Source organism: Oreochromis niloticus, linkage group LG12 (assembly GCF_001858045.2).
Source record: "Oreochromis niloticus isolate F11D_XX linkage group LG12, O_niloticus_UMD_NMBU, whole genome shotgun sequence".
Taxonomy (NCBI): Eukaryota; Metazoa; Chordata; class Actinopteri; order Cichliformes; family Cichlidae; genus Oreochromis; species Oreochromis niloticus.
The window spans coordinates 1,891,422-1,910,830 of NC_031977.2; the positions used below are offsets into that span (position 1 = coordinate 1,891,422).

Below are 19,409 nucleotides of genomic sequence, written 5' to 3' on the forward strand. Positions count from 1 at the left end.
AGCTGTGGTAGCAAGGCCAGCCTGGGTGCCCAGAGACGAGGACTGTCATTGCGACGGAGGAGGGGCGTTGCATATCTTGTCACTCCCTCCACCTGCACTCTGGTTGTGCGCTGCTCAAGAGCTTCAAGTGCTTTCTGGTCTTCCTTAGAACGTGTCGCGGTCTTCACATTTGTGTATGGGAGTACATCCGCCTTCCACAATCGTTCTGCATGTTGAAGGAGATCATTGCTTGGGGACCCAGTAAAGAGACACTGTTGCTCTTCCACAGCGAACTGGGCTAAGTTAGCTGGACCCTGCAGAGCCCATCCAAGGCGGGTACAGACTGCCAATGGACCCCCAGGAGGGCCAGACCGTACAGGTTTCGTTGGGACAAGCAGATGAGGGAAGTCTGAGCCAATAAGGACTAAAGGCTGCACCCTGTCGACAGGGGAAAGTGGGAGTCCCTGCAGTTGCGCATATTTTTGCATGAGTGCCTTAACTGGATAACTGTGCTCAGAGAGGCCCAGTTTGTCAGCAGTGAAGGCATGATGGATGTGGTATCTCACTTTAGGATCATGGGCAGGGGAAATCTCAAAGGAGACCGAGGCCCCTTGCAGGTGAATCACATCCTGACGAACAGTTCTTAATGGAAGCGTCTTGGCTTCCTTCCCTAGATTGAGGTGCTGCACAGCTGGTGGTAGGATGATGGATCGTTCAGAACCATTATCTAGTACAGCAAAGGTCTCTAATGAATACTCAGCATTGTACAGACACACCTTCACAACTTTTAGCAGGACCTTATGAGGACGGTTTGGGTGATCAATGTAGATGGTGGACGTATCTGGGGCAGTGCCAACCATCAGGACTTTCCTAGGCTCCTGTCGGCAAACCTCATGGAGCACGGTAAGATGTTGCTGTTTGCACACTTTACAGGGTGCCTTAAGGGTGCACACATCAGGTGCGTGATTCCGTCCACAACGCCAACAACCTTTATCTTTGATCCACTCTGCAATTTGGGTGGTGGACAGTGTCTTAAATTTGGGGCAAAGATTAAGGTAGTGCTCACGTGTGTCACAGTATGGACAGTAAGGTTTTGGCTTAATCTTCCCTTTGATGGGAGGTGTCCGATGACCTGGTTCCAGATGAGCTCCATCCCCCTTCCTGTTGTCTGTGTTGTAATACACAGTGGAAGGATACCTTTGGCTTTTCCTGCCTTTCTGACCTTGTTTGGTCTGGTCCTGAAACATGTCGGCTGCCCTACTGGATATGCACTTGGCCTGCGATTTCACTTGGAGCCAGGCCGAAAAATCTGGCAGGGTATATGTCTTGTCAGTTCCAGTTCTCAGTATCCCACGACTGAGGCTATACTCAACAAACCCATCTCTGTAGCTTGCTGGGAGCTTGCTCAGTAACTTATCAACATGAGAGCCACATCGCAGTTCATAGCCGTTTTCACCTTCCAGTGATCGAAGCATACCTACTAAAGCCTGCACATCCAGAGCAAAATTGTCGAAGGCTTCTGGGTCCCCCACCCGGATTTGGGGAGAGTTCAGGATAGATCCAAGCTCACTCTGTACGAGCTGGCAGGATTGACCATATTTGTCTTGGAGAGCCTGGAGTGCTGTAGTATATGGCAGGGGATCATGCATATATGCTTGTGCTAGTTTGTAAGCACTTGGTATCTCCAAAAGTTGAATCTGTTCATCTGGACGTAGCGTTTTGTGGGAGAAACGTTTCGTCACTCATCCAAGTGACTTCTTCAGTCTTCTTCAGATAAGCACTTGGTAGTTTTAACTGCTCCAGAAGGATTTGATATTTGGACTGCTCTGTGAGATGAATATGGCTGCCAAGCAGACTGTCCAGAGCCATTTTAAGAAGCGCAAAATCACTTTCCTTACCACTGGCGAAAGAAGGTAGTGCTGGCTTGGGGATCCCATACGAGCTGGCAATTAGCAGTTCCATCAAGTTGTTGCCCTTGCTGTCAGTAGGTGGCAACGGTATCTCTGACTGTAAAGACGGCGCCGTGGGCCCACAGCCAGTTGGTCCGACTTTATCCCGCAGGCGGGACTGTAAATCAGGAAGCGGTAGAAACTGACTGGGTGTTGAGTATGGCACTGGAGGAAGCCATCCCTGATGTTTCACCTTTCCAGGAGGCTGTGATTGTCTGCTAGGGATATTAGAGCTGTCCTCTGCTGCAGGTCGGAGAGCCGGAGTTGAGTAGGTGGTAGGGGGGTGATTTACACCTAGCTGCAGAACATACTGATGACCAGCTGAGGGAGTAGCCATAGCAGGATGGATATGCTGCGTTGGACACCCATGGAGAGGTTCAGATACCGGCTCAGGGTCAGCCGAGGAGCTGGTGGGATGTAAAGGCTGCGTATCTGGTACTGATGCATCCACTGGCAAGATCGAAGGTGGGAGAGCATTCGCATAGCTGGTCACATTACATCCCTGTCTGTTATGTGCTGGCTGCTCCGACAGATTCACTTGTGAGTTTACACCACTGCTGCAAGCCTGAAGCCCCGAGTCATACTAACAGTTATTTAGAGGTCTAGATGATGGCAACCCATCTTCTTGATCACGAAGGAAAGCAGCAATGAGGGAAGCTTTCTTTAGCTCCATCTCCTTCTCTTTGAGTCGACGCGGCATTGATAGACGTCTGGTAATAGATTCTCTGGTGTTGTGAGCAGTACGTGCCTCTTCGTCTAATTGACGTCTCTGCCTTTCTTGCTGCATGAATAGTTCTTCCTTCTTACTGAGGGCTTCCCGGGCCTGACCATCCAAGATTAAACACTGTTCCTCAGCTAGACTCTCTTCCATCATCTGCCGCTGCAATTCTGCTAGCTCCATGCCCTTCATCTTCTCCTCCAACATTGCTGTCTGCAAATCAGTTAGCCCTGCAATGATAGAGCCTCCCGAAGGTGAGTGTCCACTAGCCTGGGATCTAGGTTTGCTGCATTGAGAACCTGAGGCATGTGATCGTGAAGAGGTCGAGCGCGGCTTGGCAGAGCGCTGATCTATAGTCATCCCTGCCTCTGTGCCTGCTGTTGGTTTATCAGTTGATGTAGCTGATTTGGGTTGATATTCAACTTCATAATCATCAAAGTAAGCCGGGAGATGTCTCTCTCGCTGAGTTTTGCGTTGCACAGATATGTCAGGGATATCCTGTTGCTTAAATTCCATGTCGTCCTCAGTGTAGCTATCTATCCGGCTCAAAGGACCACTTGTTAGAGAGTTATCTCTGGGATGCTGGGATGATAGCTCCTTCAGGACTTAAACTCCGGTCAGAGAGTGGGGCACAGAGAATGATGTCCGGATATACTTTAATGGAAGTTAACAGCAGCTCAACAGTACAGCAGTAGGCATACTTAACAAGTGTGGGAGGGGTGGACAGACGTGTGGTTCTGAATAACAAGAAACAAGGAGAAACAATTATCACATGTAAATATAACAATCGTCACTTCCCAGCATCATGCCAATATAATGAACTGTAACACAAATAATCAGCTGAATGCTCTGACATAAGAAAGTCCCACAATCCCATTAGAACAGGCAGGAAAAAGACCTAATGCCCCCAAATTAGGAAAGGTCAGCAATTACATGGTCTTCAGTGCCCTCTAGTGGCTAAATAACCCAACTGCGGTAAACAGATCCAACCCGCAACAAAGGCTACGGTGGTAAGTCACATGCCTCTACCAATCTCGATAAATCTCCTAGCATAAACCCCCTGTAATTAACGTCAAAGTACAACCCGTGTTATAAGTGGAAATGGACTCGTAGAACTGGAGGGATTCTGACTCACATTTGCGCAGGAACGCACACGGCTGGAGATCGCTATTCCCCCGCACTCATGGGTGGTGTCCAAATTCATGGGCTGCATCCTCCTGAGGCCGCATTTGTAGACCGATTACGTCACAGCGACGCACCGAAGGCTGTCCAAATTCGTAGACTCCTCCGAATGCAGCCGACAAATGCGTCCTCCTTTTCCCCGAATTGGAAGGATGGGTCGGGTGTGTCCTTCGTGGCCCACCATATCCCAGAATTCATAGCACGGCCCAGCCACACTCCAGTTTCCGGCAATGGCAGCCGCTACTAATTTTTAAAATTACTTTTATTAATCTTTCTGGGTCACAAAATAAACTTTTAACATATTTTCAGGCGAGAATGTAGCTGTGTAAACTTCAAATATCTGCTCGGTTTATCAAGGTATTGCATATTTGCAAAAGTGTCACGGGGTGCCGAGGCAGGCCGTGTGATGATTAGTAATGGATCCTAGATGCAGACTGCTTAAGTGGAGGGTGAGCTTTATTAACCAATAGTGGAATACAACACAACAGAAAGGGGGGCGAGGAAAATAACAGATAATACGCTAAACTGGGAAAACTAAAACTAACACAAAACCAGAACACGAACGAGGGTACCTTGCAGGGAGAAAGACCAGGAGCACGGAGAGAAATACACAGAACGATGGAGGGGAAGCACACAGACGAACCAGCAACGAGGACGAGGTAACACACACTATAAATACACACGCCAGGAATCAGGGGAAGGGAAACAGGAGGGGAACACACCTGGAAGACATCACAACTGACGAGGCAGGGGAAAACGTAAACAGAACACACTGACATAAGACACAGACCTTCACAATAAAACAGGAACTACACATACAAGGACACACACGGGCCGAACAGTGTAAACACTAAACAGAGGAAGAACAGAACCAAAATCACACTAAATAGAAAAACACAAAACGCTGGGTCAAACGGACCCAGGATCATGACAAAAAGTGCTTCGACGTTTTCGGAGACATCTGTTACCCACCAGCTTGATAGCTAACCGATAGCTAACGGAGAGCTCGAGGGTCACTGAAGCCGCCGAGAACGGCACAACTCCCGGCACATCATTTTCAGATCACCGCGGACTTTCGCTACTCAGGTTAAACGTAATATATAAGTCACTTAGACAACATAAAAATGATATTGTTTGGCTTTTTTCAGTGTTTTATTTGTTCGTGAGTAAATCGGTTTGGCTGAGATTAAAGAGATTAGATTAGGTTAGATAAAATAAAACTTTATTAATCCCCCGGGTGGTTTTCACACAGCTGAATAAACGTCAAACAGAAAACCGATTAAACAGAAGTGTGAGATGGTCGAGAATTTACGCCACTGTCCTGTTATATTTTAGATAGCAAGGAGCAGACGGCTGTTTATTAAACTCCACCGAGACAGCGGTGACGTTAATCAGAAGGCTAGACCATCCAATTTCACAGCCGTTTACTTCCAGCCTACCCGACCTTCTGAGGACCCGGCCCACGTAGACCGCGAAGGCCGGGTCCTCAGGAGGATGCAGCCCATGAATTTGGACACGACCATGGAGAAAAACATGCCTAGTGCTCCTCGGACTCGTGATACGGCAGGACCGTCGTAAAAGCATGTGACGTCATCACCGCAGCAAACAGTAAGAACAAAGTGGAACTTATCGGTAGAAATTAACATTGCACTTATAGCGATGCGATTGAAATATAAGGGGACTTTCGGACAGGAACAGTGAATGACCTGGTGGTTTTTGTCCATAAAACTACTCATCTAAGATTACCGCAAACTAAAAGATCTCGCAGCAACATTATGCAACATTTTAGGCACTATTGCTCCAATCAAATCATTGAGCTGGGATTTTTTTTTCTAAACATGAACTACTGTTACAGCAACAGACATGGACTACTGGTGTCCCACACAACAACTCAATGTCCACTATGTGAAGGAGCCAAACACATGCCTTCTCCTCTCGTTAACTGAGATAAACTGCTGGCATATTGGTTTTACATCTATACTGTCCAGTCTCTCCTGGTGGACATACAGCAGCATTGTCTAATCTCATTTGAGTCATTGGGCCCGGTGGCGCCAGTGTCCGGCAGCCTCGCCTCTGTCAGTGCGCCCCAGGGTGGCTGTGGCTACAACGTAGCTTGCCATCACCAGTGTGTGAATGTGTGCATGAATGGGTGGATGACTGGATGTGTAAAGCGCTTTGGGGTCCTTAGGGACTAGTAAAGCGCTATACAAATACAGGCCATTTACCATTTACCATTGTTGACCTTAGCCATGTTTTTAGTCTTCTGAGAGCACTGAAGCTTCTTTCAGTCTCAGTACCTGCGTTTTATCCTCAGATTAAAATTATTCTGTGCTTATCTATGTGCCTCACCTTTGGCCCTGGCTCTTCCCCTCTGACTGCACTAGGACATATTGCCACTTGATAAAATAACACATTGATTTGAGCCATATAAAAAGTGAGACATGTCAATTCAGATTCTTTGTCAAATGTACACTAATGAATCATTTTACATCAGCAGCCTAACAATTGTCATGATAATAAATACTAGTTAATCTATAGCACCAAATCATCAGTCAGTCACCTGTGACCTCGCCTCTTCACCTCTGTCTGAGCTACAACATGGCAGAGCTGCCTCTGTCACCTGATAATTAACAGTGAGACATTCCAAATACATGCAGCCACACATGTGCTTCAAATACAGTAATGAACCAACAAGTCATCATCCAATTTCACCTGTGATCTTGTGTCACCATTACTCTCTGAGCTTTGTGTTGGTTCTTCTGTCACCTGACAAATAGGACATACATGACAATAAGAATAAAATGTGTAGCTGCTTCGGTGTTTCTGTCACTTTGTGCAGATCTTGACTCATCAGTAATGTTTGTAGGGTGAGTGCATTTTTAAAACAATTTGCGCAAACTGCACTACAAGGTGGAATATTTGCAAAATCATGACTACCTCATGATATATTGTCTCAAAAATTAACCCTATGAATATGTCAGTGCCATTAGGATGAAATTATTGTGTCACCAACATTTTAACGTTAGACATATAATTTTAACATCCTCTGTAAACTAATATCCTGGCTTGCTCGAGGCTGCCGTTTTCTCTGACAGTTACAATCAAAATTAGAAATGTTACTCTGAGACTGAGATAACTAACAGTGCTGCCTGTTGTTCAGTTAGTTTCCAAAACACGTTATTCATGGTTACATACAATTTTAGACTGATGTGGGCCAAAGCCTGACATAGCCTGTAACGTTATTAGGACGGACACATTTTATGAGTGAGCTTGACTTTAAGTGACTTACAGGTTTCTTTGAAAAATACTTTCTTATATCCAGGTTCTTCCTTTTTGCTGCCATCCTCCTCTCCTCCTTGCAGGTCCTCGCAGCGCAGGCTTACCGCTGCTAAAACTAAACAGAGCTCCCTGAAAGGCACAGCCAATCACATTGGCCATATTTGTCACATGAGGTAGGACTCCAGTAGAGAACATAATTTAAATCTTTCTGCACCGATGGGTGAATGAGACGATGACAGATCGGTTTTTTTTTCTTTCTATCGGGTTTGTTTTTCTTTACTCGAAGAGATCAAATTATTGGTGGGGACAATTCAATAATCGCTGGATATTGGTGGGGACATGCCCCTTCCGTCCATGCCAAATCTACACCCATGCACCTGACCTAATTCCAATGGAGATGGTTTGGGATGAGATGAAGCACAGAGTGAAGGCAAAAGGACTGTTGGAAACCAGTTCAGGTGACGACCTCATGAAGCTCATTGAGAGAATGCAAAGCACTAGTCAAAGCAACAGGGTGGCTATTTTGAAGAATCTAAAATATAAAACATGTTTTTTCATGTTATTTCACACTTTTTGTTTAATACATACATATGTGTTCATTCATAGTTTTGATGCCTTCAGTTAGAATCTAAAATGTAAGTAGTCATGATAGTCAAAAACAGAAAAAACAGAATATTAAAAGGTGTAGCTCTCTCTTTATAGTTAACAAGACCAGAAAATCTATATGAAATAATCTGTATAATAATATATAATACACTTTTAAAAATGCGCTGCATTCAGAAGCATTTCAACAGTAACATTCCCATAGTAACTGACAGAACATGGCAACATTTCTACATACTGTACTGTTGAAATTTCATCCTCAGGTTATTTAATTCTGGGTTTTTTTGTACAGCGCCAAATCACAACAACAGTAGCTTTATCTTGTAAGGTAAAGACCTTACAAACGTGCAAAGATTCATCAGTACTTTTTTCAGATAAAAGGTTTTGTTGCCCTGTTCTTTATACTTGGCTCTACCTTGTGTGCTTTCACTGTGAGAATTCACAATCTTTTGTGCCAAACCAGGTATTTAGGCACCATCTTGGGTTCTTCAGTCATTTCTACCACAGTACTGGGAGATGACCAACCAGTTAGCATGGCAGTTCGCTTCCAGCTCCAACATAGAGTACAGGTTAACAAAATATCTCTATTTTCTCCTAACTGTACATGTCTACCATTTTTATAACTATATTCATATTTCTCATATGTTCTACATTTGTAATAGAATCCAGATGGTACTGTGTATGATCCAGTGTGTGCCTTCTGGGATTTTAATCTAACGTAAGTAAGAATAAAGGGTTTTTTTTAAGGATTTGTATTTTGAATTTTTTTAAAATCCCCATAAAACCAGAATAAATGTATTTTTTCCATCAAAAATGGGGATGTACATATGTAAATTGTGTTTGTTGAATAAATTGTGTCTTATTAGCCCAGAAGCTGGTGGGTGGTGGAATACCAAGGGCTGTGAAATAGTGTCCAAACCATATGGATATACTGTGTGCTACTGCAACCATACCACCAATTTTGCATTACTGCTGCAGGTGTATGAAGCCCAGGTAATATTCCTCTACTCAGTTATCACAGCTATGTTACTATGGATTTTATTTGTGCTTTCATCTTCACTATGAACTATTAATACAACATTTGCTCTGTGTGTGTGTGTGTGTGTGTGTGTGTGTGTGTGTGTGTGTGTGTGTATAAATGTGTGTTACTGTGTCAGAGGAGCCCAGAGAATGAAAAAGCTCTGCAGGTGCTGACGTTCATTGGCTGTGGAGTGTCTCTGTGTGGCCTCCTCTTCACCTTCATCCTCTTCATCTCCGTGGGGTGAGTCACAAACGTCACAGAGTACACTCTGTAAAGCATCAAGGGTGAAAAGCATTTCATATAACCCTGCTAGATTCCCATCAATAAATGGAGAGGAAAAAAGCAGAACATTGTGCTCTGTAGATGTGTGAACAGCATCGCAGTAAAACTTTTTAATCCTGAGAACTGCTGTAAGAGCTTTGCTCACATATGTATACTGTGTGTTCTTGCATGTGTGTGTTTTTACAGTGTCCCTAAATCAGACCGCACAACTGTCCATAAGAACCTTATAGTTGCTCTGGGAGTGGCTGAGCTGTTGTTGATGTGCAGCAGTTGGGCTTCTGAAAATGAGGTGAGTCTTTGCATATAATTGAACACTTCAAGTGTTTTAAAAATAAAAATACATGAAATTAAATCAAGCAATTTTTAAATCCTGAGAACTTTATGTTCTTAATATTTACTGGCAAACCCAGCTGGGGTTTAAGGTAGAGCAAATTAATATCCCCCATTTAAAAACAAAGAAAAATCCTGTTTTGACACCCAAGTGGAAAATATCTGAATTTTTATAGGTCATTTAGACTGATATCAGCATCAGTGTTGATCCTAATCCTACGCTATCAGAATGTGAATTTTGTAAAAAGCTTTTTGCTCTTAATAAATTGATAATTTATTATTAATTGTTTATTGATAATTGCTTTATCTGAAACATTTAAGTGTGAAGAATATGCAAATAACTATGATTTTTTTCACTACATTTCATATTTAAATGAATAAAATTATGTTTCTCATCGGGTTATGTTTCAGTTTGTGAGCTTATTTGTATTCCTTTTATGTCATAGTCTAAAAGAGTCAAGACTCAAACGCAGACTCAGAATGAAGTTTGGTGAACTTATTTACAGTGGCTGGAAACGGTGGGCTTGAGCTGAGAGACATGGAACAATGGATGCACATGTTCCACGACTGCTACAAACAAACAGTGACAGGGTTAATTAGAGAGTCGATCTCAAATCTTCCAATGTAATTAGGGCAGAGTTTGCGGGATTCAGTCTGTAACAGAACACGCTTGCTGGAAAGCTAAACCTTTTGACCAGGTGAGTAATGAGGTTCAAGTGTCCTACAGCGATCGACACATTGTTTATTCTGCTCTTTTGTCCAGAGCAAGGCTGCTTGTGTCGCCCTCCTGAGTTGCCAGCACCTGCCGAGATGGTGTTGAACAGGTGGTACCAAACACTCACCTTCCACAGAGGGCAACAAGGATCACTGATAGCCTAAAAAGGCCTCAAACAGCGGCAGCCCAGTCGCTGTGGATGTCAGGGAGTTATGCGCATACTCAACCCAGGCCAACCTGGAGTTCCACCTGGGAACTCCAGGTTGGGCACAGAGCCTGCAGCTCCTGATTTGTCCTTTCCACCTGAGCTTTAGTCTCTGGGTGAAATCCAGAAGAAAGACTAACCTGGGCTCCCAGTATGGAGCAGAACTCTTCCCTCACCTGCGAGGCAAACTGAGAGCCACAGTCTGACACGATGTCCACCAGGATCCCGTGCAGCTGGAGCCCATCATCAGTCATTAGCTGGGCCATCTCCAGTGCGGATGGCACTTTGGGTGATAAAATGGGCTTTTTTAGAAAAGTGGTCAACAATAGTGAGGATAATTAAGTTACCTGCTGAGGGAGGAAGGCCGGTGATGAAGTCCAGGGACATGTGGGACCAATGCTGCTGCCCAGGCAGGCTTGGTCCTCTGGCGCCCAGTAGGAAGAGGTCGGAGGAATCCTGCGGGCATGGAACTGGAAGCCTTACTTTGGACACACACCTGACAAGCTGACACATACTCCTGGACATCCTTCTTGATTGAAGACCACCAAAACAAACATTGCAGGAAAATTATCATGCAGTCCAAGTCTGGATAGCATGTGAACCTGGCCGTATGCCATCAATGGATGACCTGGGATCAAAATGAGAATGGTTCATTACCTGGATCAGGGAACCCGGGACTCGTTCTACCACATCAGAAACCCAGCGATACAGCCGGTGATAATATAACGGTCTCCTCTGCGGAGGCATCCGAGGGCAAGAACTGACGGAAAAGGGCATCGGGTCTGACGTTCCAAGAGTTGGGTCTGTGAGTAAAAACACAGTTAAACAACGCCAAGAAAAGGGCCTACATGGGAATTCAGATGTTTGGCCACTTTGAGATAAGCAAGGTTTTTTAGTCAGTCCAGATGATAAATGGATGCTTGGCTCCCTCCAGTCAGTGGCGACATTCCTCCAAAGCCATTGCCACTGCCAGCAACCTCCAGTTCTGCGGGGGAAAGGCGTTGAGAAAAGAAAACCCATGGATGGATTTTTCCTTCTTTACTTTGAGAGAGGATATCTGAAGCATCCCCAGTATCTGATCCGAAGCATCTGCCTCTGCAATGAATTGCTGAGTTGTGTTGGGTGAATGAGTACTGCTGCTGCAGCAAACGATTCTTTGAGAGCTGTCAAGGCTTTCTCCACCACTTCATTCCACTGGTATACAGTCTTGGAAAGGTTCGTCAGGTTAGTTAGGCAGGGCAAGTTTTCCAAAGATACGAAGGGAAGTGCTGGAGCTGCTTCAAGATCATATGTGCGGGACAGTTTATTACTACCTGGATCTGCCTGGATCTATTTATAATCTGATCAGTGACTCAGCAAAAGCCTAAGAGAAAGTGCACTGCAGTAAATGATATAAGTGCATGTTATGACTTCACGCTATGAGTAGTCTGTGAGCATAGCAGAAATATAGAGCCATGTGTCATCAGCATAATTTTTAAGTAAGTATAACCATTAACTAGTAATTAATGGCTATGTTTTACGAAAATCTCCAAAGACATGACCGACATCAAAATCGCTTTCATCCATGATGATGTCATTAAGGGATGTAATTAATAATGCAGCTCAGCCCACAGCTCACCTTTGCTTTTGTATTCCTTAAATCCTGCAGGCAGCATGCTTCCTGGTGACTGCACTACTTCATCTCTTATTCATGGCTTCTTTTTCCTGGATGCTGGTGGAGGGCTTGCTACTGTGGAGTAAAGTCGTGTCTGTCAATATCAGCGAGGACCGCAGGATGAAAGTCTACTATGTCATTGGCTGGGGTAAACTCTAATCTCACTTAAGTAGCTTGTCAAGTTTCAGTCTGGTTTATGACATTCAGAAAGAAACATATTCATTCTAAAATATCAGATTAGATATCTGATATTTGTCAGATATCAAATACTTAATATCAGATTAGAAACTGTTGCCATTTTATAGTGGTAAGAAGTCCAACAAGGATTAATTCCATTTCATCATCTTTAAATACAATCTTTTCAAATCAACTTTACAATATCACAATACTTTATAACAGTTAATTTTCAAAGAAACTCCTGATAATGGCAGAAAGACTCTTCATCTTCCTAAATCTTCAAATATTTACTAGTTATGGGAAGTTTGGTTCTTTTCAGAGAGCCGGCTCTTGTGGCACGACTCCCAAAGAAGAGCTGGCTCTTTTGGCTTCCAAATGGCTCTTAATTTGTTATCATCTGTAGCCTCATATTTAAACTTTATTCGGCAAATATGAATGCTTTGTGTGTTGATAACTCTTTTGCATTTAGTGTTTGTATGAGAAGCCTTATAATTGCCTAATTTTGTGTATTTGTTCTGTTACAAAAGCAGGCATTCTTACTTTAGTTTAATATTTTAATCAAACTTTTTATTTTTTATTTTTTTTAATTCAACACAAAAACAAAACACTGCAAACAAATCCACAGAACAGAAACAAACAAACTCAGCAGTCTGTCCTCAGTGCAGGTCGACATTCAGAAAACTCAGATGCCTGAGCTTGGATGGCCTGATGCGATTTCTCCTCTTAGTATCTGCTTCTTTAAACTGCAGCCAGATGCTGCTTCATTTACTGGTGTCAGTTATATGTATGTGTTTCTGCGATGCACTCGCACTCTCCTCCTCACCGCTGTCCTCGTCTCACTCACTGACTGAGGGGTAGTGATGTGAGGAGCGATCCTGAAATATTGATACTTCCGTTACCAGCGTTTAATGTTTCAGGATCAATTCCCATATGAAAATGTCAATATCTAATTTGATTAAATTTGTTCTTAATCATAAATATGACATCCAGACAAAAGTAAACGCGGCAATTAGCGGAATAGTCGGAAACACCCTGTTAATAGGAACTACAATCGCCTTCCGCCTCTCATTCATGTGCGTGCTACGCCTCCGCAAGAGTGGGAGCCAATGAGAAACCCGAGGCACAAAACATTAGACCACAAAACACACAATCTTGACTTTGTTCACAGATCATAACTGCGTTTACGTTCAGCATAGAAATGATGCTGTGTGTGATGAATGTGGGAAGACAGTTAAATACTGTGGCAGCACAAAACATCCTCCTTTAAAAAAGGAGCCGGCTCTTCTGACTCACTACAAAGAGCCGATGCTTTTGTGCACGACACATCACTAATATTCACCAAAGTGGCCTCAATGATAGTAAAGAAAGGACACATTTTGAGTGTTCACTTTGTTGAGTAGGCTCAGTGTAGCATAAACAACATTTAGCAGCATAAATACAACAAGAATAGTTGTCTATTTTAAACTGCCAGTTAGTTTTGGTTTGGTTGGCTCTCCTTAAAAGCTCACCTTTTGGGCTATTTGTGCGTTATTTAAATGTAATAACTGCAAAGTATGTCAGAATCTTTCAGCAGTCTGAATAAAATTTTGACAAAATTTGTATTAACAACAAAAATAGGTACAGCTGCCAGCTTTAACAACAGTGTCAAATTATTCTGTCTATAAAGTGGTTCCTCAAAGGATACAGCTACTCTCAAAAAAATCTGTTGGATGAACACAATTTAATCATGGCACCTATTTCCACATGATTGAACCAAGTACAATAACACATTTTTGACCATGTCAAACCAACACATTTGGCATTTGATGGTTTATTGTAATCAGATTATGTTGGATCAACGTAATATACTTACATTGACTTGAAGTGATTTATTGACGTATGTAGAGTGAAATTTGTTTTAATTCATTCTACACAAGTTAAAAACTTTAGGAAAACACAATCAAATCTTGTTGTTTGAACAACTACTTTGTTAATCCAGGCAATTACTGCTAGTCTTGCTTAATGAACCAATATGGGGGTTGATTTCATAGAGACAAACAACCACCAATTAACTCTAATTACACACTGCAAACCAGCCAGATTGTGGATTTGAACCCAGGCTCTTCTTGCTGTGAGGCAACAGCACTAACCATCACGCCACCAAGCTGTCAATCCAGGCTTACCAAAACTGGGAAAGCTATGATTGCAAGGCTTGATGCAGAATTTTCTGTACGTTTTTGTCCTTGGCAGGTTAAACCACAATAAATAGCATACACGTGGTGTGGGTGTAGTTGTCTGCCTCTTAAAACTCCAGCGATTTTCCTGCAGTTTGACATCTAATGTGATCTTGTGAATTTCATGAGTCCAGGCAACTAACCACTCTTACTACATTGGGGTGGCTGTGGCTCAGGTGGTAGAGCAGATCAGCTACTGATCGGAAGGTTGGTGGTTCGATCCTTGGCTTCCCCAGTCTGCAGGCCAAATATCCTTGGGCAAGATACTAACCCCGAGTTGCTCTCCGATGCGTTCATCGGAGTATGAATGTAGTTTACGTTGCACTTGAGTTTAGAAGTGCTTGTGTGAATGAGGCATGTTGTATGGAGCGCTTTGAGTACTCCAGGAGAGTAGAAAAGCGCTATATAAGAATCAGTCCGTTTACGTTGTATCATGTCATCTTAACAAGAACAAATTAAGTTGCTGAATTTCATGCAGATGATTTAATTACGTTCACCATAGAAACATGAAATTATTTAGTTCAAATTACAAGTTTGAATCTTGTACATGTAACAACCACCAAATTTCATTTTTTTTAATGTATAATCTAACCAAAGAGAGAGAGTACATGTTTATTGTTACTGTGTGTTCACAAATCCCTGACAAGGTCACTTATAAAGCTACATTACGTACTTCAGCTGCTACAAAGTAAGACAATGATTGTGAAGAAGACTGAGTTAACTAGCTTTACTTGTCTTTGACTTCTTGGGAATAAAGTCTAGAGAAGATGCTGCAACATTAAAAGTGTAAAATGTAGAAGTCACTGTAGCACATATTGGCCACTAAGTAGTTCTACTTATGTTTCTTAGTCCAACTTTCATTCCTTTCAAACATGTGTTCATGTCTGCTGTCACTAAACATCATTACAACACAGAAGTCATCCAACAAGCAAACTGTGTTTTGATCTGTAGCTTGGCAGTGTCAGTTGCCTGGTACTGGTGACCAGGGAAGGAACTGTGAAAGATGTGCAACGCGCATTATTTAAATGAGTTCCCATTTAATATGCAATTTTATTAAAAACTGGACTTGGACTACCCTTTTCCTTTTAACAATGTCACTTGTCCTCTAAATCTAGCACAGCCTTCTACTAACAGGACTTTTGCTGATTGAGTCTGTCTTGGATCTACTGATGGTGTTCAGTAGATCCACAGTTCTGGCACCTTTTCTGGTTTTGGAACCAACACAAGTTTCCACAGTGTTTTCAGAGCTCAGGGTCCTGGCCCACTTGTAAACCTTTAACAATGAGATGACACTGAGGAGACCTTTGGGTTCAGAATAACAATCTGACATCTAATCCATGTTTACTACTATTACCTTTGTCAGCGGTCTTCAGTTCAAATCTTGAAGCACAAACATTTCACATGATTAGTTCATTACCAGGCCTCTGGAGAACTTCAAGACATGTTGAGGAGGTCATTTAGCCATTTGAATCAGCTGTGTTGGACCAAGGACACATCTAAAACCTGCAGGACACCAGCCCTCGAGACCTGGAATTGGAGACCCCTGATATAGAGAACATCCATCCATCCATCTTCTTCCTCTTATCCGGCTCACGAGGCACCAGCCTAAGCAGAGAAGCCCAGACCTCCCTCTCCCCAGCCACCTCCTCCAGCTTCTCCGAGGGAACACCAAGGTGTTCTCAGGCCAGCCGACAGATATAATCTCTCCAGCGTGTCGTGGGTCTGCCCCGGAGTCTCCTCCCGGTGGGACATGCCCAGAACGCCTCACCCTGGAGGTGCCCAGGAGGCATCCTTGTCAGATGCCCGAACCACGTCGGCTGGCTCCTTTTGATGTGGAGGAGCAGCGGCTCTACTCTGAGCCCCTCCCGGATGACCGCACTTCTCATCTCTAAGGGAGAGGCCAGCCACCCTTCAGAGGAACCCCATTTCCACCACTTGTATCCGTGATCTTGTTCTTTCAGTCACTAACCACAGCTCGCAACCATAGGTGAGGGTAGGGACGTAGATCAACCGGTAAATTGAGAGCTTTGCTTTTACGCTCAGCTCTGTCTTCACCATGACAGACCGGTACAGCGTCCACATCACTGCAGCCACAGCACCAAACCGTCTGTCAATCTCCCGGCCCCTTCTCTCGTCACTCAGACCCCGAGATACTTAAACTCTTCCACTTGGGGCAGGAACTTGTCCCTGACCCGGAGTGGGCTCTCCACCCTTTTCTGGCTGAGGACCATGGCCTCAGATATGGAGGTGCTGATTCTCATTCCCACAGCTTCACACTTGGCTGCGATTCGTTCCAGTGTGAGCTGGAGGCCATCACCTGATGAAGCCAACAGAATCACATCATCTGCAAAAAGCAGAATGATGGCGAGCCCTGATGTTTTCTAAAGCCACATGTTACACATGCTTACAGTAGTTAATCAGTCAAAATTGCAGATGAACTCTTTCTATATTCTAGACATGATTCCTACTTGCAACCTTACCCAGTTAAAAATAAATAGCCAAACAAACCAAACAAAACAAGTTTCCTGCAGCTGTGCCTGACTTTCAAAATTCCCAGATCCATCTGTAAGTCTGCGTGTTTTGTCATATGATGAGAAGTGAAGCACAAACAGTTTTCAGGTGTTCCTCTCATCTCTGCATGTAGATGTGCAGAGTGTTACCCTTCAGACGAGATATTCAGTGGGACAGGCTTCATAGCGCTCCTCTGTTGAAGTAACGTGTCTTTAAACGTGTCGCCTCTGCCTTTGTTGTTGTGACACCAGCACACCAAGGCTCGTATAGTTCAGCACAATAAACTAAAAACTACAAATAAAAACACAACTTTAGAAACAAAACTTTCATATTGTGGAATTACAAAAGTAAATAATTTAAAATTAGGGGAAATATCTTTGGATTTGGTCTTTGTTTAAAGAACTGGCATGACAGACGTGACTGGCGTTGGTGCATATTGAGGATGAGACGTGACGTCTGTTGTGTCTTTTATAACTTCTTATAAAATTTATTTGAAAAATGCACACATTATAATAAAAATGATGTCTTTAAAAACCAAACACTAACATACTAATAATATAATATACCACACCAAACTGAGACAAAAATCCAAAAACCAATTTAATAAGCACAAAAAACTGTAAATGAAGTAAAAATATATAACTATAATAATATGATAATATAACACATAGTATTACGTGATATGCAATTGTTCTGTTATTAAACTGTTTTCAGGTGTGCCTGTTCTGGTTGTTGGAGTAACACTGGTGATATCCATGGACAAATACAAAGCAGACGATCATTGCTGGCTCAATGTGAAGACCGATACAATCTGGGCCTTTGTGGGACCTGTGATATTTGTCTTGACAGTATGTAATCTTATTTTTGCTGTATCTGTCCTTGATTTTCATTCTATTCAGTATCTTTATTGGCCAAGCAAACAAAATTTCATGTCGCACATTTTGTTCCAAATTTCATGAAAGTTTATAGATGATGTAATAAATCTGTGTCTATAGACATAATCTGACAGAATGCTGTTGTCATAATTAAGCCCCAACAGTAACCGCATAATTAACTGTCCTTATACTAAAAAATTAGAGATCATCTATTGTTACTAACACAGTCAGTTTTAACAGTAGAACGTTTAAGTTATGTGTGACAAATGTGAGATTGAAAAGAAAGTTTACAAAAAATAACATTTTTATTCGTAGCCACTTATATCCTGATGAAGAGACTTTACACTTTGCGTATCTTATGTATGTGTTTTTATGTTTTTTTAAGAACATTTAAATGTGTTACATAGCAGTTCCCATTCTTTTCAATCACTTCATATTATAAGGTTAAAACACCGCCATATTAGAAGAGAATATTATAATCCAAAAGATCAAATGATTCCCTATGAGGAGTACTTGGAGACAGTGGGAAGGAAGAACCCATTTTTAACGGGAAGACTTCAACAGATCCAGGCTCAGGGAGGGAAACACAGAGTCACCAATCCAAACACAAACTAGAGAGTAGACAAAAATGACATCACGATGCATCAACAAGCAGCTGGAAAGAACCTGCTACTCAAATGTGGGGGCAAAAAATGCAAATTTTATATTTTTAAAAGGTTATTAAAAATGCTTTATGACAAAATGCATTCATTTGGTTTGCTTATTCATACGGTAAATTTTACTAATAAAAATACAAATATATAAACAAATATCTGGATTTCTTAATGAGAGTATCAGGTCATTCTGGATTTGTTGCAGAATCATAACAGTGAGTGTTTCCTTTATTTGTATATTCTGTTGCCTCCACCCGACAGAGGCCAGGAGCTGTGCAAACTGAAATAACGTACACTGCATTCACTGAATGCTGTTTGCTGTGATTTGATTTCCTGCAGCCTGAGCAGAAGGGGAACATCTCCCTCCTCCTCATGTGAGCTGGAGGCCAAGTGGTTCTGCAGTGGCACGTCTTGTGTTTGCTGGAGGCCGTGTTGATGCTGTTGTCCTCTGCCTGCAGGTCAATGCGGTTGTGCTGTGTCGGGTTGTCATGGTGACTGTTTCCAGCGCTCGTCGTCGTGCTAAGATGCTCAGTCCAAGCTCAGCATCAAAGATGCAGACCTATGACCTTACCTGGTGAGATACAATAAAGTTTGTAGCACTCTCTGTCACTCCCTCTCCTCCTGCTTTTTCTGTGCTCTCCTGCGATTTTTTTCTTCTGTTGTCTGGCCAAACTCGCTCTCCCTCTCTCTCTCTTTCCCTCTCGTATGCCTCTCTCTCTCTTCACACAGATACACACAAGCTTACTATTTTCTTTTTGGTTGAGCAACCTATGATGAATAGAGACAGTGTGAGAGACTGGGAGTTTACTGTGGGAGTTGTAAGTGCTTATCAGCTTAACACCTGGGCCCTGCACAATTGTTTCTTTGTGTGTGCGTGTGTGTGTGTGTGTGCGTGCGCGCGCACGCGTGTGGTTGCTACAACTGTTATTCTTTAAAGCACTTTCCTCCAAATACTTTAGAATTTCTTCTCACATTAAAGGACAAGATTGTTCCCTTCTCCCATTTAGCATTTCTGTTTCTATCAAGTCATCTTAAGATTAGGATACCTGAAAAAATGAGTTCC

General features: G+C 42.8%; 1 protein-coding gene across 3 annotated transcripts in view; it reads left to right on the forward strand.

Annotated features, from left to right (window-relative positions):
* Nucleotides 1–19,409, forward strand: part of adgrd2 (adhesion G protein-coupled receptor D2) — a 72,939-nt gene that overhangs the window by 33,170 nt on the left and 20,360 nt on the right. For all 3 annotated transcript variants that reach the window (XM_025896990.1, XM_019365951.2, XM_025896989.1), the window contains exons 11-18: nucleotides 8,174–8,279; nucleotides 8,373–8,428; nucleotides 8,577–8,703; nucleotides 8,868–8,971; nucleotides 9,200–9,302; nucleotides 11,912–12,065; nucleotides 17,533–17,666; nucleotides 18,805–18,920. In XM_025896990.1, the coding sequence (XP_025752775.1) occupies nucleotides 8,174–8,279; nucleotides 8,373–8,428; nucleotides 8,577–8,703; nucleotides 8,868–8,971; nucleotides 9,200–9,302; nucleotides 11,912–12,065; nucleotides 17,533–17,666; nucleotides 18,805–18,920 (900 nt within the window). The remainder of the gene's footprint in view (nucleotides 1–8,173; nucleotides 8,280–8,372; nucleotides 8,429–8,576; nucleotides 8,704–8,867; nucleotides 8,972–9,199; nucleotides 9,303–11,911; nucleotides 12,066–17,532; nucleotides 17,667–18,804; nucleotides 18,921–19,409) is intronic.